The 26361-nt window shown below is 36.6% G+C and overlaps 2 protein-coding genes across 2 annotated transcripts; one reads left to right on the top strand and one right to left on the bottom strand.

The window, feature by feature from the left end:
• Positions 1-1527: 1527 nt before the first annotated feature.
• LOC140171409 (transmembrane protein 79-like) lies at positions 1528-2947 on the bottom strand. The gene has a single exon (XM_072194667.1). It carries the CDS (start codon positions 2640-2642, stop codon positions 2136-2138), a length of 507 nt encoding a protein of 168 aa, XP_072050768.1. The 5' UTR covers positions 2643-2947; the 3' UTR covers positions 1528-2135.
• A 1889-nt stretch (positions 2948-4836) lies between these two features.
• Positions 4837-25849, top strand: LOC140171408 (superoxide dismutase [Cu-Zn]-like). The gene is made up of 6 exons (XM_072194666.1): positions 4837-5068; positions 7009-7151; positions 7831-7932; positions 23653-23831; positions 24683-24803; positions 25584-25849. Exons 1-6 carry the CDS (start codon positions 5005-5007, stop codon positions 25701-25703), a joined length of 729 nt encoding a protein of 242 aa, XP_072050767.1. The 5' UTR covers positions 4837-5004; the 3' UTR covers positions 25704-25849.
• Positions 25850-26361: the final 512 nt, after the last annotated feature.

Genomic DNA, 26361 nt, shown 5'->3' with positions numbered 1-26361 from the left:
GAGGGTGCATGATAAGTCGATAACACCTTCTTCCAATAGACTAAATGTTTGTGGGGTGTATTTCCGGGGTATATATATATTTCGAGCAACGTGAATTTGAAATCTGATTGGTCAGTTACAAATCCCAAATATTATAGTTGCAATTCTTTGTATTTGCAATCAGTTCACGGTCAGGTACGACATGCTAAAATATATTTAATAGGCCTATCTTTATACAAACACGTGTTTTAAAATAGCAACCCAGCAAGCACAAAACGTTTTCGTAAAAGGTCATCAGGTTAATAGAAAGGACAAAACATGTTGCCGAAAACGTTGAAACCTAAATGTCGGTCAGGTAGTATCTACCGGGGTTATCTAAAGGCTATAAGTATGTACAGTGGCTTAACGGTTAGGGTGTTCGACTCATGATCGCAATATAATGTTGTGGGTTCGAGCCCCGTCAAGGCCAACGTTTTGTGTCCTTGGGCAAGACAATACATCTCACTTGTTCCACCCCTCCCAGGTGTTTAATGGGGAGCTGTTACGGGTAGCCGTACCGGCCGCGCCGATGTTGTTGCCACATGATATCCTGGCGGCAGAATAATTATAAAGCACTTTGAACAAATGGAAAAAGTGATACTTTTGAAACAAATTCATCAGGATCGTTCATAGTTCATTAAAGTAGTAAAGGTTCTTTTTCAGATACAAATAATCTGCTACTCACTCAGTATTTCAATTCCTATCTAGATATTTAATGAAACGGCAACACTGTTTGGTCTTGATGATGCTTCCAAACTTCCTGGTTGCCGTTTGTTGATGAGTTGATCATCAAAAGCTTCAACAACAGAAATTCACAAATCAGCCATCGCTGAGCATGTAGCAGCACAAAATCACGTAATTGGGTGGGAGGAGGCACAGATCAGTGACCAAGAAGCTGAAAAACAACCTGTTGGCTGAAAGAAGCAATTTGGATCAGAAGCAGGGGGCACACCACCATGAATAAAGACGAGGGGGCTTACAAACTAGACAAGATCTACGATCAACTCATCAACAAACGGCAACCAGGAAGTTTGGAAACATCATCAAGACCAAACAGTGTTGCCGTTTCATCAAACACCACAACAGAGTGATCAAGATTCCTGATAGGAATTGAAATATTTCTGAGTGAGTACCGTACCAGATTATTTGGATCTGAAAAAGAACCTTTCCTACTTTAATGAAAAAGTGATATATATAAATGTCGATATTTATTTACATTTTAAAAGTTGCTGCAAAGCATTGCAACATGCTCATTTATAAAATTTCATGTAAACAAATCCAATTGATTATTTGGTAAAATGATGTTAAACATACCTAACAATGACGTTTCGTGCTACATCGTAGCACTTTCTCAAATCGAAACCATGAGAAAGTGCTACGATGTAGCACGAAACGTCATTGTTAGGTATGTTTAACATCATTTTACCAAATAATCAATTGGATTTGTTTACACGAAATTTTATAAATGATATCTACTGACAATCCTGATGAACTTGTTTACGGATTGTAACATGCTGTTATTTAAAGTGTTGACAAAATAGTTCTTGTAAAACGTTTGCTTCTTACATGTACACACATTGACAGATGTGTGAGTGGCGACGATACAGAGTACAGGTTAAGTGAGTTTCAGAGGCGTACAGGTCAGAAGTACTGAAGGAGTTGTTTCCGATATAGATCGTGGATGGAGTGCGCGAAACTACATGTACTCATTGCGAATTCCGATGTCGGATCGACATCATGCAGAACATTGACCACTATCAGCAGTACATTGAAGTGTCTTATCCTTTGCCGAAATACCAAATAGACACTTAGAAGTGAATTCGCATAATCAAATCAGGACAAAATGTGCAAGGTGATGACTGGTGACTGGTGGCGACTTCAGAAATGATCAAAAAGTGGTACAATGACCGAGCCTTGCGGTACTAGTCCATATTTCGGCTCATATAGTGTTAGATAATAATATTATACAAAAGTAGAGACACACAATTGCAGTTCTGCAAGTATAAGCAAAATTTAAGTAAAATTTTACAATAATGATACATATTATGGCTGTCGCAATGTCAGATGGTTTCCTTCGCAAACCTCACAGAGTTCCGGTTCACAAGGAGGCGCGTGTCTTAAACATCACTTTGAATTCCATGAGTGGCACCACTGTAAACGATGCAAAATAATGCATATCCATGCATGGCAACACTGGGAAAGAACGTAGCTGCATATCCCAAACCTCTATATAAGGCATTACGGGAATAGCCGATCCAATATATCATCCTTGCCACAAAGAACAAGATGGCTAGGAGAGGCACTAACTTCAAATTTTCCGGCTGGACACGAGATGCAAAAACAAATAGTCCAGGCACATGAATAAGAGTTTGTTCGACGGTGTTAGCCAAGACTCGAACATGAACTGCGATTATAGGTGCATTGAACTGTTCAGATTTTCTCGGATCCCCAGCGATGTGAAGATTATTTTTTCGTATTTGACCAATAACAATAATCACTATAATCATGGGAAGAAGTTCAATCGGAATCCATTGCAAAGTAAAAATCATCCTGTCAATCATGGTCGGGTTATCTGGTACGGTGATAGGTACATAGTAATAACCAATATAGAAATAAATCGACATTAGAATGACAGCTGTGAATACTTGGGAGTGAATTAAGCTTTTTTCCAGCACGGTTCAATGTTTTCTGTTCAGAAGCCATGTTGCCTATTAAAATTGTATGCACTCGTAGTTTACAGCACGCTTAAACTCTGCAAAAGTCAGTGTATATTTTACGTGAATATTACCAATTGCCCAAGCAATTGATGTTGAGCGACATGCGACAAACGAGTAGACCTAGATAGGTCAGAATATTCCTACCCAGAAATGTGGCAAACAAACCTACATGCTAAATGTAACACGTACCAATATTTCTTCCATTCCATAAATAGTATTATCTCGAACCTTTGACCTCGATCATTTTCCGAAATTCGGAAATAGGCCCGGATATAGGGAACGGAATTAAAGCCATAATGTATATATATATGTCCGTTAAATTGTGTTATTCCTTACCCAAAATGGTGAAATAGTACTATAGTAATAACTGTCAGGAATAGGGGGTTTGTCCATCAATTATTTAGCCGAAATAAAAGTGAAATAAATAACACTGGTTATTTTGGCCGTGGAGTTGGACACATATGCCTATATTTATTATCTGAACATGACATTATGCTTACGTCTGAAATTGCTCTGTTGACATACAAACACAACGAATGTTGCTGATTCCATTTTGCCTGTAAGTTACATTGCAAATAATAGCAAAAAAGCAGGTTAAAAAAATAATAATTTCATATATATCGTACGTTATACCTTGTGTATTAATTGTATTATCATGAATATTGGAACGGTTGGTCTTTTTTCCTGAGCTGCGAGATAGAGTCAATTAAGCCCTCAAATATATTGTCACCTTTACAACAATTAAAGGTCATGGCAATACGGTATTCCGCATAAACACTATGGTAGCCAATATAAACATATACAGGGAGAGTAAAAGCGGACTAAAAAGGGTGCAATCAGACCAATCTTTATAAAATGTAGGATCTCAAGATCACTTGAATAATATTTGTCGGGGACTCGACATGCAGAACCGAGGTCGATTAAAAAAATTTAAAAAACAAAACAAAACAAAACAAAACAAAACAAAAACAAAAAACAACCAAAAACAAACAAAAAACAAAAAACAATTAACAACAACAATAAGCCCAAACAACAATATCAACAACATCAAAAAAACTGATGTTTAAAAAATAGATTAACTTGCTATTCTTCTATAGCTTGTCTAGTGGTATAGACCTCGTTTTGTTTTTGGTTCGGTCCTCCTTGCTGTCAAAGTAGCCTATACAATGTATACATTATGGTATACATTATGTATACATTATGGTAGTACGACATGAAAACTTGCTTAAATCCGTGGGTCGTGTTACGTTGCTTTTATAAATTTTATACTGAGGTCACGTACGTATTACTTAACTAGTCAGGATTCAGAACAACAATAAATATCACATTCAAATACTAAATGTCCAATATTTTGAGTGGATTTTGACTGAGTTTTTTGCCCAAATGTCTATAGTTTTCAAAACTGAGAAACTGGTTTCTCGGTTCAATGACTGAAGAAACTTTGTGTCAGTCATTATATTGGTTTATCGAATTCGAAAAGTTTTGTAACACTACAAGTACAAGTTTATCAAAATGAATCGAAACACAAATACAATTTAAAAATTGTTTAATATTATAGAACCCGCCCCCCTAAAAAGAAAAAACAATTAGCCTATTTTTTTCATGCACAGAGAATCCAATTTTTCAAAATTAAAATTAAGAACCTAGGTTTTTAGGCATACTAGTTATTATTATATTGTGCAAATCTCGGTATACCTCTGGTTTACCCCACGGGTTTACCCTGCGCACCCTATTTTTTAGAGTTAGGGTTAGGGTTAATAGGCCTACTTGTGCGCATAGTATTCCAGAATTCCCAAATCTCACTCGGCTATAATTGCTGTCTACTGAAGATAGCAAGCAGTTTGAATGAAATTGCAGTATCAGCTGTGTGTATTTTGCAACCTGTTACCCCTGTTACAAGCCTATGATAGCGCCGACCAGCAACCATATTATATTGTGTGATAATAAAATCATGATATGGCTGGCTTACTCTATCGTGACATGCATATTATCTACATAATAAAGAAAATACAGCTGAACGCCATGCATGATAGCTTTAAATAAAATACATGCAAGCAGCCATGAAGCATCTTTAGAATTTCTCAGCTCAATATACGTTGGTTAGTTACCAGTGACTTTATTGTAGCAGGAAGTTGATCTTTCTCAACTTTCCTGATTGTAGGTTTTTATGAAATCTGCAACACTGATCTACGGATGCTGAAGAGTCAGGACGCGCTATTAATTTCTCGACTGATGAGTTGATGTGATATCGACATTTTTGCTATTAAAAATGATGGTACTACCAGTATTATCTTTCACTGCGCTGTGTCTGGTTATGCATGCAGTTCCAAATGGTATGTATTTATTTATTATGATAAGTGCAATAGTATTTGTACTGTAGCGATATTCGTATCTACAATTGTACTAGACGTTCGCTTTTCGTATCTCTTTCCTTGTTGGAAAGGTATAACGTTGAGGAGATAGGAACATGTACCGTCATCCGGGACCTACTCTGCCATGTTTGGCTGAGTAACGGTACATGAACACGGTCTTTTGTGCCTATGTAAATTAGTCATTGTGTAAAGCTGTGTTTATACCCATGGGTTGCTCATCATCAGACTGAATCATTGTCGTTAACTGCACAAGTTATGTGTGCAATTCTAGAGAACGTTGACCGACAGAGGGTGTCAATATATGCCTACGTGTCGCTTTTGAAAAACAGCGATTCATGCTCATGCTCAGCAGGCAAATACGACGGCGATTTAGTACACTGATCATGCGTGCGATTCAGATTTCTGCAAAAGCGATTGAGTATAAATGCATCTTTAGAAATGACTGGCGATTGTGTGTTCTCAAGTGGGTTTTATCATGTTAATTAGTGACCTGACACATATTTGTATTGGTTCGATCAAGCATTGATTTTTTGTACTGGATCGTTCAAGCATCTCCAACAAATTTTTCAATGTAAGTGCCTCTGGCCCTAGTGGAAGTAAAAACGGATACTATGGCCAGAGTTCTAGGGCTAAATTGTACATAAACTGGTCATTATCATGATTGTAATTAAACACAATCTATACTGCTTCGGCACAGTTCTTCAGCAGGACAATAATTAGTCCGATTAATCAGTCCCAGAACAAAATATTCATTTACTGACATGATCGTGTTCTGACTATTATCATAATAGAATTCTCAAACTATGAAAAGTCATACATTTTTATTTTTTTTAAATGGTATAGAAAAGGTATAATTTTGAATAAAGTAAAAGGATTATGGTGGGCAATACAGAATATTATATGATTGGTCTATTTTTTTCTGACATTGGAGTGTATAGTATCTGGTATATTAAGCTGTTAAGGGGTACTACACCCCTGTGGTAAATTTGTGACTATTTTTGCATTTTTATCAAAAAATAATAACACACTGGTAACAAACAAAAGTTATGTATATTATTGGGGCAAGGAATCCAATTACTTCACTGAAATTTCAGTGATTCAAGACAAGCGGTTCAGTAAATATGATAGGATATGAGGTACATCCTTGCTGTACCTCTTTTCTTGTCATAAATAAATGAACCGCTTGTCTTGGGTCACTGAAATTCCAGTGTAGTAATTGGATTCCTTGCCCCTATAATACAGATAACTTTTGTTACCACTGTGTTATTACTTTTTGAGAAAAATACAAAAATAGACAAAAATTTATGGAGGGGTGTAGTACCCCCTTAAGATAGGTTTATAATGTGTTTTAAGGTGGTACTACACCCCTTGATAAATTTGACTATCCTATAATATACATAACTTTTGTTACCAGTGTGTAGTTATTTTTTGAGAAAAATGCAAAATTAGTCACAAAATTTACCAGGGGGTGTAGTACCACCTTAAGGGTAGATGCGGTATTGTTGGTCGAAGCAGCCAAACAAATCGATTTTTATTGGCTAAATCAATATATTATTGAAAAATGACACTTTCATGTTTTGCAAAAGTTCATTCTAGAAATCATATACTTTGAAATCTTGCTTAATTTATTGTTGTTAATGAGTTATGTACATTTTACAAAAGTGTTGTTGTTTTAGCCCTCTTTACAACATAACTCAAGAACCACAGGACCTATAAAAGCATTACTGTGATATTTGAATTCTTCTACACGCTCGCAAGGAAATGAGCAATGCAATTTTTGCCGAAGCTCACTACCATTCGTAAGATGCTGTGAACTACCAAATCGCAACACTTTAAAATAGTGTATTACCTTAAAGCATTGCTTTTATGATTGCACGTTCACATTGATTTTCACCTGACAGACGCCGCTCGTACGGATTATGGAGTACGAGAATTGAAGGAACTGGCTGATTTCTTAGCTTCGTTTGAGTTAGAGACTGAGAAGAGAGCCGACAACAAACTTGCTGTAGATGATGGCAAACCCAAAGATACAGGAACCAAGAAGGTAATTAAAGACCCATTTAGTGATCCCAGCGCAAATGTATAAAAATATATATATAAATTGCTTAAATGTGAAGGATAAGTCATTCAAATTGTCATTTGGTATTTTTGAAATGAAGGATTTGGCAAAAAATGAAGAAAACACTGAGCAGTATTGACAAAATTTGAAGCCCCATTCTAGCCCCATGTAGCTAATTTATATACTGTCAGTATATTACAGATTCATGTAAAATGCCTTATTTTTCCACAAACACACCTATACATTTTTGACCTGCATAATTAATTATTATGGATATACGCTTTTTTTAAATAGATTTTTCATGATTTTTTTAGACTTGGGAATACTTTAGGAAAACTTTATACATCAGTTTATTAGTGAACATGGATCATTTTCAAAACTTGTTGTGGTACTCTATGGGGTTTAGCCCTCAGAATCTCACATTAAGAGACAAGAAGGAAAAAACGGGCCTCCTCTTTTCCTCGAGCACTGTTGGAAAAGACCGAAAAGTACTATTTTACATTGGAAAAACTTTCCCTCCCTCATCAATTCATAACGACCAATTTGCTCGTCTTTATCTGTTCATATTTCATTCCCTGCTCTCTCCATTCCTCTCCGTCTCTGGTATACGATCCCACCAATATTGTGCATCATTTTGTTTCAAATTGTAATATCTTTTCTATAGGAATACAATTATGCAGAATGTGTATTCGTAAATAACATTGACCTGGACCCTGCTGTAGCCGCAAAGAATAATATCAAAGGCAATGCATCGTTGAAACAAGAGGTAAGTCTCAAGATGACAAGAAATGACAATTCACAACAAAGGGGGGTGGGTATGAGGGTGTGTATGATCACCGAAAGGTGTGTGTGTAGGGTATATTGTTTACAATGGAGTGGGGGTGTGTGGGTGTTGGTTGTGTGTGATTTGTCTGTAGGCCTCTGAGGTAATTTTGGAACTGGAAAAAAATTCAATAAATTCATTATGGTACTTTTTTTCCCGACAGTCCATAAGAAAAGACTAAGTTAATAGGTTCATCATTTGTGATGCGATCAAGCAAAATCAGTCGGAACTCGGAAATATGTTTGATATTGATTATTTTTGCAAGGCACTCCAGAGCAAGGAAAGTCTACTTTTAGTCTTGGGCTCATTGATAATCGTTTTTTGTGTCAGGCCCCCCTGATTAACCTAATTCAATTAGTTTTTTACCCAAACCAAATTTTATTTCCATAATACATTACAAGTATACGGTAGTTTTGCAGTCAATGAGGAAATGTGGAAACTATTAAGGGGTACTACACCCTGTGGTAAATTTGTGACTATTTTTGCATTTTCTCAAAAATAATAACACACTGGTAACAAAAGTTATGTATATTATTGGGGCAAGGAATCCAATTACTACACTGAAATGTCAGTGTCTCAAGAACAGCGGTTCAGTATATATGATAGGAAACGAGGTACATCCTAGTGGTACCTTATTTCTTATCATAAATAACAAACCGCCTGTCGACGGCGGATCCAAACAGAAAAATGGAGTGCGCCCGCATACGTTCGATATCAACTTTGACTCGGCTCAGCACGGGGCATTGCCCTCTCGGTCAACAGAGCGGATTCGCTAATCGGCGCAGTGGATATAGGAGTCCGATTTTACACAAGCGGCTAGGGGACGCAGGGGTAACCTTGTCAATCAAATACTTCATCTATTGTGTCCAATACTTAATCCGATAAGTGATCGATGTATATCGATAAAAGTAGGATCAAGATCATGGAATTAAGCTACGGCGGCGCGCTTTCATACTTTACGAGGTGATTCATCCAGGCACCTGGATTCAGCACTCAACAAGTTGTCATGACTTCATTAAATTATTCTTTATACGATTAAAAAAAAAAAACAATAATAAAAATATAAACAAAATAATGATAATATTGTAAGAATATAAGGTATATAAGTTTTTTTATTAAAGAAATTAAACATTTTTTTATCATTATCATAGGCCTAAATATGAATTCGTAACATTATAATTTATAGGCCTACATTATAAATATCCGCACGAACAGCATGACTATAGCTTGTCATAAAAATACCAATTCAATTTAATAGCAGAAAAATGTCATATTAAAATGCGCTTTGTGATTATATTAAAACTAAGCACTTTAATAATTCTCAAATTGTTTTTTACAAATAGGAATGCGTCTTTTGAGTTGCCAGAAAATGTTTAGGCTTAAATGTCGGGTTATATAAAGGTCCGGTATAAATGGTAAAGGGAATATAAAGGTTTTCATAACATTCAAAAACATTTTTTGATAACTTACTGCAAATATTCTCAAACATCATTATTTAAAAGGGCATTTCGTGATCCACAGCCTCATTATTTATTTGTAATATTTTGTAATTATTTAACTTTTATCATGCAGATTTATGCGCCCACGTTAAAGGAGGATTTCGTGATCCTAGCATCCTCTTTTTATGAAATGTTTCAGTACATATCCACGAAAAAAGCCTATTCCCAAAATTTCAGTTGATTCCGATTTTGCGTTTGCGAGTTATGCATGATTATGTGTATTACAGCTGCTCCATAGACAATGCTATGGGCGGCCATGAGGGCCAAAAGGGTCTCAAAATCACACACGGGTCTCAAAAGTACAATAAGGTCTCAAAAACACACAAAGGTCTGAGAAATAAACACACAATAAGGTCTCAAACGTATAATAGGGTCTCAAAAACACATAAAGGTCTCAGAAATAAACACACAATAAGGTCTCAAAAGTATAATAAGGTCTCAAAAACAGAGAAAGGTCTCAGAAACAAACACACAACAAGGTCTCAATATTACAATACGGTCTCAAATACAGAGAAAGGTCTCAAATACAAAGAAAGATCTCAATACAGAGAAAGGTCTCAAAAACAGAAAAAGGTTTCAAAAACAGAGGACTAGGTCTCAAAATCAGAGAAAGCTCTCAAATACAGAGAAAGGTCTCAAAAAGAGAGAAAGGTCTCAAAAACAGAGAAAGGTCTCAAAAACAGAGAAAGGTCTCAAAAACAGAAAAAGGTCTCAAAAACACGTTAATGTCTCAAAAACACGTTAATGTCTCAAAAACACGTTATGGTCTCAAAACACGTTATGGTCTCAAAAACACGTTATGGTCTCAAAAACACGTTATGGTCTCAAAACACGTTATGGTCTCAAAACACGTTATGGTCTCAAAAACACATTATGGTCTCAAAAACACGTTATGGTCTCAAAAACACGTTATGGTCTCAAAAAAAACCAGAAAAAGGTTTCAAAAACAGAGGAAGGTCTCAAAAACAGAGAAAGGTCTCAAATACAGAGAAAGGTCTCAAAAACAGAGAAAGGTCTCAAAAACAGAGAAAGGTCTCAAAAACAGAGAAAGGTCTCAAATACAGAGAAAGGTCTCAAAAACAGAGAAAGGTCTCAAATACAGAGAAAGGTCTCAAATACAAAGAAAGATCTCAAAACAGAGAAAGGTCTCAAAAACAGAAAAAGGTTTCAAAAACAGAGGACTAGGTCTCAAAAACAGAGAAAGCTCTCAAATACAGAGAAAGGTCTCAAAAAGAGAGAAAGGTCTCAAAAACAGAGAAAGGTCTCAAAAACAGAGAAAGGTCTCAAAAACAGAGAAAGGTCTCAAAAACAGAAAAAGGTCTCAAAAACACGTTAATGTCTCAAAAACACGTTAATGTCTCAAAAACCCGTTATGGTCTCAAAACACGTTATGGTCTCAAAAACACGTTATGGTCTCAAAAACACGTTATGGTCTCAAAACACGTTATGGTCTCAAAACACGTTATGGTCTCAAAAACACATTATGGTCTCAAAAACACGTTATGGTCTCAAAAACACGTTATGGTCTCAAATAAAAACAGAAAAAGGTTTCAAAAACAGAGGAAGGTCTCAAAAACAGAGAAAGGTCTCAAATACAGAGAAAGGTCTCAAAAACAGAGAAAGGTCTCAAAAACAGAGAAAGGTCTCAAAAACAGAGAAAGGTCTCAAATACAGAGAAAGGTCTCAAAAACAGAGAAAGGTCTCAAATACAGAGAAAGGTCTCAAAAACAGAGAAAGGTCTCAAAAACAGGGAAAGGTCTCAAAAACAGAGAAAGGTCTCAAAAACAGAGAAAGATCTCAAAAACAGAAAAAGGTCTCAAAAACAGAGAAAGGTCTCAAATACATAGAAAGGTCTCAAAAACAGAGAAAGGTCTCATAATCAAAGAAAGGTCACAAAAACAGAAAGGTCTCAAAAACAGAGAAAGGTCTCTAAAACAGAAAAGGTCTCAAAAACAGTGAAAGGTCTCACAAACAGAAAAAGGTCTCAAAAACTCAGAGAAAGGTCTCAAAAACAGAAAGGTTTCAAATACAGAGAAAGGTCTCAAAAACAGAGAAAGGTCTCAAAAACAGGAAAAGGTCTCAAATACAGAGAAAGGTCTCAAACACAGAATGGTCTCAAAAACAGAGAAAGGTCTCAAAATAGAGAAAGGTCTCGGAGACATATACCTCAGAGACATAGACTGCACATAACGGTCGGTTGACTTTGTAATACCTGATGTGAGACCTAGACGTGTTTTTGAGACATGAACGTGTTTTGACACCCTTTTTGGCACACACGGCCGCCCATAGTATTCCTTGGCGTTGACCCTTTTGACCCCGGCGGCCGCGCCGTGAGTGCCAAAAGGGTCTCAAAAGTACGTCTTGGTCTCAAAAACACGTCTTGGTCTCAAAAACACGTCTAGGTCTCAAATCAGGTATAACAACCGACCGTATATATGCAGTACCGCATACAGTACTGCAACATCCGCTTGCAGTTCCGCATGGGGAACAGCAATATTTTTGGTGTATTTCCGTATGGGGAACTGCAATATGTTTGGTGTATTTCCGCAAGGGAAATGCAATTTTGGTACATTTCAAATTGGATGTATTAATCAAAAATTTTAGTCAAATGGCTACGTGCTTTGACATGCAGTTAAAAGGGCATTTCGTGATCCACAGCCTCATCCCACCACTTTTTCAACAAAAAAAGAAGTTGAGATTTTTATACCATTGGGAACTTTTGGCTACATAATGTTTATGTACTAAATATTTCTTGCAGATTATTTCATTTAGCAAAAATATCGTGACATGAAAAAAATGAATTTTGTTCTGGTACCGGTATACCAGATCGAAATTACAACAGTGGAGCAGTGTAATACACATAATCATGCATAACTCGCAAACGCAAAATCGGATTGAAATTTTGTGAATAAGCTTTTTTCGTGGATATCTACTGAAAAAAGAAAAAAAAAAGGATGCTAGGATCACATGCTAAATTCAGTTACTAAGCTCGTCACAATATAGGCCCTATCATACTTATTGGGTTAGATGGTTTGTTAATATCTACACCACATTTCGCCATTCTGCATTTTAGAAACGCTTGCTGTTAGAATAAGAAAAAATTAAATTGTAATTATTGCACATTCTAGGGAAACGTAATTACCTTTTTAAAATAACCGAGTGAGAGGGTTTTCAAGAAAATATTTTTCCTGTCAAAACCGAAGCATCCTCTGTATAAAAGAAAATATGAAGATTAACTGCACATCATATATAACGATTCGTGATACCCAATTGTGGCACATTTGATGTCGTTTTATGAGGCAGAGAATTTTATTTCAATTTTATATACGCCAAAATATTTTTTTAATTGAGCGAGAATGGCAATAGAAGAAAACGTTGAAAATTCCATGTATAAATTACATTAGACCCAACCAATGATAGGCCTAACTGTTTCGTTTTTATGGTAATCTAATCTTTTATTTCCTGAAATAAAATTAGGGGTCTAATATGGGTTAATTGTGTAATTGATGAAAACATCGACGTGTATAAAAGAAGCTACAAGAAAAATGGTAGGCCACGCCACGCCACATCTATGCTTTTAGTATACGGCGAGTTCGTAGCGCATCACGTGTGAATCAAAATCGATTAGGCCTATACTATTGTGCGTGTATAGCCTCATTCCTATTTCTGTAGGCCTATTATAAAACACGCAGTTATCAACAATTGAGCGCTATTAATACACATTAATGTTTTTAAACAAATAACATTCCAAAATATTTTTCTGTATTTGCTTGTCACGTGGTATGTTGAAGTAATGAAGTTGCGATTATATTTTTAAATTTTCATCATGACACCATCAAGCCTTGATAGCTGAGTGGTCTAAGGCGCTGGTGTCGGACTGACGGGGTTTCGGACTGGGGTCTACACAGAGAGCTATACAAGGTTTGAGAAGTGTTCTTAGTCAATTTTGGGGTGCTGATTCAGAATCTTTGATTTTTAGGAATAAATTCAGTACAAACAGAATTATTAGCTCTAAATCATAAGTGCTTTATATAAATGACAAGAAGTAATGCTCTTTAGCTGTAAGTTTAGAGGGCTTGTCACAGTTCCTTCAGGCCCGTAGTACGCAGGATTTTTTTGGAGGTGCTGATTTTGAGAAAGTGCACTTTTTTCAGGGGGGTGATATTGTGAAAAGTGGAACTTTCACCTTTTTTGACCAAAAATGCGAAAAAAAACCTGATTTTTTTGCTTGCTATGCTCACAAAAGTGTGATATTTTGTTACCGTACTTTGTGTATACTTATGCAAATCTGGGGGTGAAGGTGTGGTCGCACCCCTCCCCACTCCCCCATTTACAGGCCTGAGTTCCCAAGGTCAAAAGAGCTAAAATTTTCACTTTCATGGCTGATTTGTTATGATTCTTGTAATTCCTTGTTGATATTCCTTAAATCAATTAAAATGTGACAGACAAACAACCCAACTTTTAATGTTAATAATGCATATTCAAAATAATACGGGCACTGCTAGTAAAATTTGATAATTTTAAGCAACAAATTTATTAATAATTCTAAAAATGTAACACATGCTTTAGGTTTTACAACTTTGTGTATTTTTGTTTGAATCATACATGTATACTGACCACATGTTGCAATGGAATACTTGTGTGTGTTTAGAAAAATAAAGTGACTTGTAAATAAGAATACAATTTAACATGTATCTATGCGTTTGTGTTCATGGTGACTGGTGTAAGGGCTGATCAATATTAGACAAGTTAATTGTTGAGCTTTTTTAATGGCAAGGGGTGAAACAAGAAAAAAACACCCAAATTTATAAGGTAAACAATTTTAAGCAAAATATGTCAATGTTTTTGAGCTGAAAACAATTCATAAATTGCCTCAAAATATTCTCTTTGTGATGCTTTTTATCTTTCACATTTACCCCTTGCACAAAGAAGACTTTTTTCTGTGGTGTAAAACAGGCATTGATTTTTGCCAAAAACTGAGGGTTTCAGTGAAGTTTTGTTTTGATGAGGGGAGGTGCAAGTTGTTTTGAAAATGTCCAACATGGATTATGGGGTGGACCCTGCAGATGAGTGATCCCATGTTCCAAATACCTGGACAAAATTGATAAATCTTCTCAATAGACCCATTTCATACTAAATTTCTATTCAATTCATTTACACCTCTAGGCGCCTGAACTTGTCAGGGGTGGTGCAATAAATTGTACCCCGGGGCCGGGGTGGTGAATTATAGGGGGACGCAAAGATTTTTGGCATGTCAAAGGGGAGCATTTTTGGCAGGTCGAAAGGGCGGGTCAGGTAATTTTTGGCAGGTCGAAAGGGTGGGGGAGGGGGAGCAAGCAATTTTTGGCACATATATTTTGGGCAACGTTTCTATATTACACCCTGAAAGGTGTAGGAAAACGTTAGGAACGTGTTCAAATATGCAAAATTTCTTTTCAATCGCATTATATGATAAGACTTTTTAAGTCCAACTTGTAATTTTGTAAGAAATTTGGACAAAAGTTTTGGCCAAATCTAACACAAATTGTCTTAGTTTTTACAACTTACAACCGCAAGCACCCCGCTAGTTGAGTAAACGGGAGCGGTTAGGGAGCGGTTAGTAAACGGGAGCGGTTAGTAAACGGGAGTGGTTAGTAAACATGGTAAACGGTGATGATAATCATGGTGTCTTGGTGTATTCATCCAGTATTAGTAATGATCATGTTAGCTTGATAATCATAATTTTTTTATGTTAGCTCCTGTCATATTAAAGAAGCTAAACTCTAAGTGAATATCCAGACCTGTGATAATGTTGTTATACTCACTCAATCCCTCAGATTTCTTTTGAAACAGCTCGTGACAAAATGGTTGATTTTAACTTTATCCCAACAAACATAAAACATTAATGTTAGAAGAGTTTGCAAGAAAACGTTTCAATTTCGGGTTATAATGGTATAAAACATGTAAGCAACTTGTTTCAAAGTTGCAGCAAAACATTTTAAGCGAGCCCGTGTTGTTAATAGCTAGGCCTACATTATAGCCAGGATTTATTTGCGGGGCCGCAGAATTTCAAAAATGTGGACTTTCAAAGTTCCACTAAAGTGGGCTCACCCACCCTAACATTTAATCTTTTCGGGCTATACTGAACAGTTGAACGACTCTGTTGGCCACAGTTTAACATTCCCTCTGAAAAGTGGAAAACTGTCACCCAATGACCCCCCCTTTTTATCAGCTTACACCCAATGATCCCCCGAAATGGCTTCAAGGCCTTTGCTTTGACCAAGTTTCCAATTCTGCGGGGACACAGACGGCTGCACGGCGCGCGACACAACGGTGCTTCGTGGCCATTCAAAAAGGTGGCGGCAAAAACTTAGAGTGTGCCCCCTTCCCACATTCCTGGATCCGCCACTGTTTCAGAGAAGCAGTCAGTCATGTAGGCCTATTATGTATATGCCCCTATGTGTAGGCCTACATTAAGTGCGTCCATACCATGCGCCGCAATGCGCGTAAAACTATGGTGCCGTGTACGCGCAGATGCGTGACTGGCCACTTACCGCGCGTGTTGGACAGCGCTTGCATTTGACGCGTTTGCTGTCATGACCTGACCAATAAGGTTATTGACCTCAACGGCCTAGCAACAGACCATTTTTTTTGTTATTTCCATAGTGATTGAATAGTTTTGCAAAAATGAACGTCAGATGGTTTAATGGCAATATGTACCCGATCAATGTACGAATAAATCAGAGCTGAAAGTGAAAGCATCTCGGAGCCTGCTTCTGGACAAGATTTAGCGACTTCCATTTATTTATATAGAAGAAATTAAGAAAATTTTGAAAACAAAATGACCCATCCATAGGCCTATATACCGAAATTCCCCATGAGGAAATACACCAAAAATATTGCAGTTCCCCATGCGGAACTGCACATCCCGACCTACATCACCGCATGCGGAAATGCAAGTTGGGATATGTAGTTCCTCATGCGGAAGTGCGTGACGGAATGTGTAGTTTCGCCTGCTGATGTGTGCAGTATAGTACTGTATGCGGTACTGCACATATAACGGTCTCTGTTTTTGAGACCTTCCTCTGTTTTTGAAACCTTTTCTGGTTTTTTTTGAGACCATAACGTGTTTTTGAGACCATAACGTGTTTTTGAGACCATAATGTGTTTTTGAGACCATAACGTGTTTTGAGACCATAACGTGTTTTTGTGACCATAATGTGTTTTTTGAGACCATAACGTGTGTTTTTGAGACCATAACGTGTTTTGAGACCATAACGTGTTTTTGAGACCATAACGTATTTTTGAGACCATAACGTGTTTTTGAGACCATAACGTGTTTTTGAGACCATAACGTGTTTTTGAGACCATAACGTGTTTTTGTGACCATAATGTGTTTTTGAGACCATAACGTGTTTTTGAGACCATAACGTGTTTTGAGACCATAACATGTTTTTGAGACCATAACGTGTTTTTGAGACCATAACGTGTTTTTGAGACCATAACGTGTTTTTGAGACCATAACGTGTTTTTGAGACCATAACGTGTTTTTGAGACCATAACGTGTTTTTTGAGACCATATCGTGTTTTGACCATAATGTGTTTTTGAGAACATAACGTGTTTTTGAGACCATAACGTGTTTTGAGACCATAACATGTTTTTGAGACCATAACGTGTTTTTGAGACCATAACGTGTTTTTGAGACCATAACGTGTTTTTGAGACCATAACGTGTTTTTGAGACCATAATGTGTTTTGAGACCATAACGTGTTTTTGAGACCATAACGTGTTTTGAGACCATAACGTGTTTTTGAGATCATAACGTGTTTTTGAGTAACGTGTTTTTGAGACCATAATGTGTTTTTGAGACCATAACGTGTTTTTGAGACCATAACGTGTTTTGAGACCATAACGTGTTTTTGAGACCATAACGTGTTTTTGAGACCATAACGTGTTTTTGAGACCATAACGTGTTTTTGAGACCATAACGTGTTTTTGAGACCTTTCTCTGTTTTTGAGACCTTTCTCTGTTTTTGAGACCTTTCTCTGCATTTGAAACCTTTCTCTGTATTTGAGACCTCTGTTTTTGAGACCGTTCTCTGTTTTTGAGACCTTTCTCTGTTTTTGAGACCTTTCTCTGTTTTTGAGACCTTTCTCTGTATTTGAGATCTTTCTCTGTTTTTGAGACCTTTCTCTTTTTTTGAGACCTTTCTCTGTGTTTGAGACCTTTCTCTGTTTTTGAGACCTTTCTGTTTTTGAGACCTTTCTCTGTTTTTGAGACCTTTCTCTGTGTTTGAGACCTTTCTCTGTTTTTGAGACCTTTCTATGTTTTTGAGACCTTTCTCTGTTTTTGATACCTTTCTCTGTATTTGAGACCTTTCTCTGTTTTTGAGACCTTTCTCTGTTTTTGAGACCTTTCTCTGTATTTGAGACCTCTCTGTTTTTGAGACCTTTCTCTGTTTTTGAGACTTTTCTCTGTATTTGAGACCTTTCCCTGTTTCTGAGACCTTATTATACTATTGAGACATTGTTGTGTGTGTTTGTTTCTGAGACCTTTCTCTGTTTTTAAGACCGTATTGTGCTATTGAGACATTACTGTGTGTTTATTTCTGAGACCTTTATGTGTTTTTGAGACCTTATTGTACTTTTGAGACCCTTGTGTAGTTTTGAGACCCTTTTGGCCCTCACGGCCGCCCATACAATGCGTTGTAATTTCGTTCTGGTGCACCAGAACAAAATTCAAATTTCACGATATCTTAGCTAAACGAATTAATCTGCAAGAGATATTTTGTACATAAACATTATGTAGCCAGAGGTTTCCAGCGATATAAAAATCTCAACTTTTTTTGAGAAAAGTTGGGGGATGAGGCTAAACTTGGTCAATTTCGCACAGTGGTCCTCTGGGGATAATTGCCTATTGATCATGGATATAAACGTATTGGTGATGTCATAAGCTTAACTTTGGTGGACAATAGAATAACCATTCTTATTCAATGGGTGCGTCTTGTAAAGAATTCACGTAATTTGATTGGTTTTCTGGTGTATAATATCTCACAATAGTTGATAGTGATATTAGTCAGGGCGCAGGCCGCCACGCAACGGCGGCACGCTTGTTGCTCCTCAATGATCGCGCGATAATGCCGTTCGCGTAATACACGTGCGAGAACCAAGAACGCGATTCGGCGGCTTAGATGTTCGTGATGGTTTCGTTCATTTAAAACAACGGGGATGTCCTCACAAAAGTTACTTTATTTCTTTCTGAAAAAAGGCAGTTTTTCTCGCAAAAATTACATTAAAACTAAATAAGAATGAGAATAAAAGATAGGATTTTGTGTTTTGCCTATCCAAGAGCGTGTCATAATGGATGGGCTGGCCAATATTTTTATCGTAGTGGATACCGGCTGCGCCGGCATCCACTACTCAAAATATTGGCCAGCCCATCCATTATGACACGATATTGATAGGCAAAAGACAAAATCCTATCATTTATTCTCTAATTGATTGACAAGGTTACCCCTGCGTCCCCTAGCCGCTTGTGATTTTACAGGGATCTAATACGTGAACCAAAGCATAAAATGACTTGAAATCAAAGATTACCGTAGATTACAAGGTGCTACGTCTTTGGGTAAAATGACATCAATTCTGCTTTTTCTAAATTTGATGGAATCAAGTTTGTTTGTGAACCTTCGGAATGACACATACATCGTCATGATGCATATTGTACAATGATGCTTGTTTTGGAACACCGATATTATTACTAAGTCCCTCAACAGAGACTTGAGAAACATGCTATAGTCGGAACAGGGCCTAATATAACCAAGGAACACAAAATCTTTTCTAGGCCATCGCAATTTGTATCAGAACGGAACGCCAAAGTGCGGTCATTTTTCACCAGAAAGAACATCTGCACGGCAATGCAGCCGTAGCAATGCGTGCGTAACACGGCAAGAGATAGGCATACTGACACAGCTACACTCCGGGGGACAAGCCGGCAAGCACACTGAACAGGACCGCTGCGTAGGACATTCACTCAGTGCACTGTGGAATATGCATACGGTAAGTTTTATGATGTTGTTGGTGTTTTGAGATGTAAATTATTATTTTATACTTTATTGATATCCCATAGAACTATTATATTATCTATTTATTTGCTGGTTTAACTGATTAGGCCCATCTAAGTAATAATAAACTGGGAATTGGGAAGAAATACCAACATGAATGATCAATTCATAGAATTTACAATAAAAATTTCGGCATCATATTTGTAAGTGATTGGGCCTTTAGATGCAACAAGCAGCAGCCAACTTGCATGCTTGTAGGCCTAATGATAATTGAATATCCACTTTGGTCTGTTTTAATTTCTTTAAAAAAAATATTAATAGGCCTATAGGCCCTACTTTTTAAAAATCTATAGAAATCAGCTACATGTTATTTTCTGTCCTCATTGTCATTTGAAGCTCTAGTCTACTGTATGTGATAATTGTATGAACAATTTTTTCCTTGGTATAAATCAAGATAGATGACTCTTAACTATTTTATATATTTATGTTTGTTTTGTTTTTCTATTCTTTTTTTAATTTTACAGAGGATCTAGAAAGACAAGAATTGGGCTTATTGGATATCTGCTGGACAAACGGGACAAATGAAAATAACGAGATTACAGGACAGCTTTGTTGAAGCCTGAGACGGGTTTAGAAAGTTATAATATTAGAATGGTTTCAACCATTCCTTGTAAGGAAGGATTATAAAACAAGGAGAGAAAAATTCCATACAGCTCATTTCAGAGCTACAATAAATACAACGGCAAATTAAACAAATTCATCCGATGTTGATGTGCAATATAATAAATATAATTATTTGAAACTGATAACCTCAAAGAGTCTTCAAAGAAATTGACACGAAGAAAGACATTTCTGGATGTTTGGAATCCTCAAGGCTGCATGATACCTTATAAATCATTGAAATATAACAGACAGTAGTTCAAGTGCTGAATCATTTGGTAAGTGTTTTAAATATAATTTTTGTTTACAAAGTTTTGAATCTTGTGTTTACAAATTATCAAAACAATTTTATGTTCTAAAATTTTCTAATGAAATGAAGACCCCGTGAAATGTCAACAGAATGTTCATAACATTTTTAAACTGTACAGTGATTGAATACTATACAAAGGCCTTGCATGCTTGGTAGGAAATTCATTTCTTTTCAAAGAATAGGCCTTCAATAGCATGCATTTTTTATGTGGACTTTTATTTATATTTACATGTAGATGGAAATATGAATTATAAAGCAATTTGTTTATTGAGAAATTATTTCATATATCAGAAACAAAAATGTAACCAAGATATTTAAGAAAGCAAAATAAAGTTTCTATAAAACAAACAATAAGCAAACAAAAAGCACATTGTGCATGGTCTATAAAAATGCATTTATTAATAGTTTTTCTTCTTTTCATAATTTAGTCATTTATTGATGAGATTATTTTTCTTCACGTGATTTATAATAAAACTATATGAAATCATTATGTCAACAGTGACTAACACAATGAATTCCATTTGCATTGCTTTGGAGAGTAATAAAAACAAACAAACAAACAACAATCAAACAAACAAAAAACAAACCAAAGAAAAAACAAACCTTTGTATTGATTTTAAAATAAAACCAAACCACATTTATAATATTTATAAACTGACTGTGTTTGACTCGTAATATTTTGTAACTTGTCTTGTCATGTGTATTTAATACCGCATGTGGTACATTTTGTACACTCATGCTGTAGTGCTTGTACATCATGATGCGCGCATCTGTACTATCCTAGGGGTTATCAAGCGGTCAGGTTAGTGCATTGACTGTCATGTGCGCGTACTTGTACCATAACATTGGGGTTATTAGCGGTCAACTATGGGTCATGATCACTGTCATGATGTGTGTAACCAATTGTATGGAAATGATGTTTGTAAACAAAGAGTGATTCTGAGTCGAAAGGAAAAAAAAGTGATTCTGATAGATTTTGCAAATTCAAAACTTGAACATGTTTTAAGGCCAAGTAAAATAAATAACACGTAGGCCTATCGTCTCTGCCCTCGCCGATTTTTGGAGATTTCAAATTAAACATTTTGTTATGTTTCTTCTTTGTTCCCTTACTTTGTTTCTAAAATTGTTGGAATGAAAAGACATGTTAAAAAGCTCTTGGTTATCATTTATAAACACATTGCATATACATGTTATTACGTGGCTTAAGTAATATGATGAATATGGCCAGTGTATGCGGTGCATCAACAACATGAGGTGCATCAGCAAATGCAAAGAACTAAAACTAGTATGTTGAACTATGCCCAGTCCATGGACCAGGGTTGGATTTCGTAAAAGTGATTAAATATTTTTTATATTTAATATGCTGTAGGATTTCATAATACAACTGAGTTCTGACTTGGATTATTTCTTTCTTGGGCGTCCGCGTACAAGATGCTGTAAAACATGCGTGTTCAGTAGGCCTACTCATGCATCGCATGCATGCAGCGGTCGCCGCAGCCGAGTTTGTGCGTGTTTGTGGCAAACACGCGCAATTAACAGTGAAAAGGGGTGACTTAATTAAGTGATATCTCTTCATATTCTGTTGGCCTAGTTCTAATTTTTCAAAAGTTAGTTAATAACACGCCTCATTTTGTAGTAACATACATTCCCACTGTTTATTGAAGTGTCAGTCTTGAAATATCTTTGATTGTACATTGCATGTTTAGACAAACAATAAAATCAATGTGAAAGGGTGCAATTTTTTTGTGATTTTATTGTAAAAAATTTCAAACTTAAAAACATTGTTTTATTCCAATAAATGACAAAAACATTGAGTATTATGTACCTTATAAGGCTCCTTATACTTGCTTTCTGTTTTGGCACTGTTTTATCAGAGTTTGAAAGCAACTTTATCTTACATGGCGCACCGCTTCGATTATTGTGTGCAGTACAGCGATCGAGCCGTGGCGTTTAGTCAATTTCGTGCGTATTTCATCAGTGGAGAAAACAAAAACTGAACGCACGAATCGGCAAACCTAATTATCGTGTTTCAATGGGAGTGAAACTGCCATATGGAAACTGCCGTGTACGTCTTGGGTCACTGAAATTCCAGTGTAGTAATTGGAGTTATTGCCCCTATATAATATACATAACTTTTGTTACCACTGTGTTATTGGTTTTAGACACTAATAGACACTAATTTATCGAGGGGTGTAGTACCCCCTTAAATTGACGTATTACCGTTCATATTTACTGCTCAGTATAGATTTCCGCGTTCACATCGACTTCCAGAGGCTTTCATGGCACAAACTCTCTAGTGATTATTTTTGCAGGAATTCCAAACCAATTGTGACGTGTCATGTCAAAAGGAGACACTTTTGGGCAGGTTATCAAATTTGAGGTTTTTACATATCTTAAATAAAGAGATATTTTGTTCCACAATGCCGTTTTCCCCATTGAAATCGGACATTCCTAAGCGAAGATATTGAGTTCGTAAGTTATGGTATTGTCAAATTGGAAATTGAGATATCGGCCTTTAAAAATATTATTGACAATGTTGAGAGTAGGAATTACCTTGAAAAATGTCTCAAAAAATACAAGATGTCAGTTATATTCCGGTCTGAAACTATCAGACAATATTTTTGACATTAATAACATCACAAATTCACAAATTGTGAAAAAATCACCCCGGGCAGATATTTGGCTATTTCTCCATTTACGATCCTGCCCAAAAGTGTCTCCTTTTGACATGACACGTCACAATTATACGTTAGTCAAGGTTCGATAGTGATTTTTTTGCAAGGAGGTTTGTAATAAGGAAAGTCCACGTTAGTGTTACAGGTTCGATAGCGATTACTTTTGCCAGAAATTCTGGAGTAAGGAACGTTTACTTTAGCATTGAGTTCGATACATTTTATGTTTGCATTGACAATGTGTGGTGGGTATGTGGAGGATGGAGAGGGTGTTCATGCATGTGAGGTGAGGGTGTATAATGGGGATGTATGTTAAGGTGTTTGTGTGTGTGGTGTGCAGCAGGTTTGGCTGAGTGGGGGGTTGGTAGATGGGTGATGATGTATGTAAGTAATGCTTCAACAATTACTGATATCGAAAAATGGGATCAGTTTGCTTATTTAAATAATCTTAAATAATTTATTTTGCCTTATTTTTAATCAGAAATCTGGCCAGGGCCCTGTTATCATCAAGGTCAACGTAGAAGGAATCGACAAAGACAGCGTTCTAAAACATGGATTTCACGTCCATGAATTGGGAGATCTAACACAAGGGTGTACATCAGCTGGGTCTCACTTCAATCCAGCTGGTAAAAACCACGGCGGACCTAGCGATACTGAAAGGTTGGTAGGCTACACTGACACGTTTTCTTATATTTATTTAATAACGGGTGGGTGACACGCAGTGGCGGCGCCAGGAAAACGTTTTTCGGAGGGGGGGGCAATAGGGTGGCAAAAGTAAATTTCAGGGGGGCAAATCAACCAATTTTGCACCAAATTACCGTAAAAAGTGATTATTTTCGTAATCTTGGGGTTTTCCTGGGGACAACAGGGGACATGAGTTCTGACTGGGGGGGCATTTTCCCCCATGCCCCCCGTGGCGCCGCTACTGGTGTCACGATGATATACCTGACAGCCTAATTTCCTCCTCCCCCCCCCCTTATGCTCACATGTTTGAAATTTTAGGCATGTTATTAGTAGGCCCTATATTGGGCAACTGATTATTGCCTGCCAGGACTAGAGAGTAAAGCATGGTAAAAATTGAGCTGGTTGGGCTTCTGGTTCGGGCTTCGCCCTCGTTTCGCGTCTTCGGCGCGGACCCCCCTCCCCGCCCCCCTCCAGAGCCTTTTTGACAGAGACAAGCCTGGAATAGGTTTCGTTTAGGCGCTAGGCCTATATATAAGATGATAGTTTAAAAACGGTTACTACTCTGTGAGTCACTAGGAAACACGTTTGCTTGAATCAAAATTGTTGATGCAATTTAACTAGGAATGAGATTGTATGGGCGTTGGGCCTCAATGTAAGGTAGAATATACCATGTGTTAATACAATCGGGCCATCCCACTTTCAAAAAAGTACACTTTCTAAACATACTTCAGCAAAATGAATTTAAATATATTTTGTTGGTTCAAGTGTCGAAAAATATTGGCCAGTCTGTCCTTTTCACATAATTATTCTACTTTCTGTTGTTTCAGACATGTAGGTGACTGGGGCAATGTGGCCAGAAGTGCTGATGGTATAATAACTACTCAGTTTGAAGATAAACTAACTAGTCTTGCTGGAGGAATTAATTACATTATTGGAAGAGCGATTGTGGTAAATATTGAAATATTTTATTATTTAAAAAGGCATTTTGTGATCCACAGCATCATCCCCCCACTTTTCTCCAAAAAAGTTGAGATTTTTGTACCACTGGATACCTCTGGCTACATAATGTTTATGTACAACAATTTCTTGCAGATTAATTTGTTTAGCAAAAATATCGTATAATACACATCATGCACATATTCATGCATAATGACTAGCAAACACAAAATCAGAATCAACTGAAATTTTGGGAATAAGTATTTTTGTGGATATCTACTAAAATGTCATAAAAAGAGGCAGTGGCGGCGCCAGGAATTTTTATGGGGGGGGGGCATGGGGGGGGCAAAGTGAATTTCAGGGGGGAAAAATTGGCAAATTGTGCGCAAAATTGCCGCAAAAAGTGGAAATTTACGTGATTTTGGAGGTTTTGCCTCAAAAGTGGGGGGAGGAACTGGGGGGGGGGAGAAAAATATGGGGGGGGGAATGCCCCCCTTGCCCCACCCCCCGTAGCGCCGCCACTGAAAAAAGGATGCTAGGATCACAAAATAGCTAAGAAATGCTCCTTTAAGGCACATGTGCTTGTGAAATAGGTAAAACATAAGGTACTACCAGCAATTCGTTCAATCAGAAACTCGTAAAATATCAAAAATCAATTTGTTTAACAAGTGTAGGTGTGCTCGCATAAAAAATGAATAAAATAAAAATACAATGTAAAATACATAAAACGAATAAATGTTAAAGCCAAATGCGACATATTCATGTTTTGTTTTCTCTCCTTAAATGTATTAGCTCCATGAGAAGACTGATGATCTAGGTAAAGGTGGTGATGCAGAGAGTCTCAAAACTGGAAATGCAGGAGGCCGTCTAGCTTGTTGTGTTATAGGCCTAGCTGGAAAGAAAGGATGGTGATTAAAGACAAGTTTTAGACAACAATATACATCGTTTAGTTGTTTATGCAAGTTAGGTGAAGATTTTAGAAGATGTGAGGTTTACCTTGAAGCCGGTGTTTTCTTGATCGCAAAAGGCTTGTGATTTGGAACTTTAAGTGCCTTATTGATTTATGAATTAAAATGAATTTAAATATATTTTGTTGGTTCAAGTGTCGAAAAATATTGGCTTATAATAATATAATTTGAAAACGGGTATCACCAAAGTTGTGATTTGGAACTTTAAGTGCCTTATTGATTTATAAATAATTTATTTATATTTAAGCTATTTATTATATCAAAGATTATATATATCAAAAATGTTGTAAATGCATTTTGGTGAGATATATTAATAACTTGCAGTACAACACCAAAGTTCAACTTATGAGTTGGAATTGAAAGTGCCTTAAAAAATTATTGATTTATAAATAATTTGTTTATACTTATTATATCAAAGATTATACATGCAGTATATATCAAATACTCTGTTAATGCATTTTGGTGAGATATAGTAATACTTGCAGTACGACCCGCCAAAGTTCAACTTATGAGTTAAAATAAAAAAAATTAAAAAAAACTTTGTCTGATTGTTTTAGCAAATATTATGTTAATGCATCCATTTTGACGATATATCTCTATAT

The sequence above is a fragment of the Amphiura filiformis genome, chromosome 15 (assembly GCF_039555335.1).
Source record: "Amphiura filiformis chromosome 15, Afil_fr2py, whole genome shotgun sequence".
NCBI classification, from domain to species: Eukaryota; Metazoa; Echinodermata; class Ophiuroidea; order Amphilepidida; family Amphiuridae; genus Amphiura; species Amphiura filiformis.
This window is presented reverse-complemented; position numbering and strand designations above follow the sequence as displayed.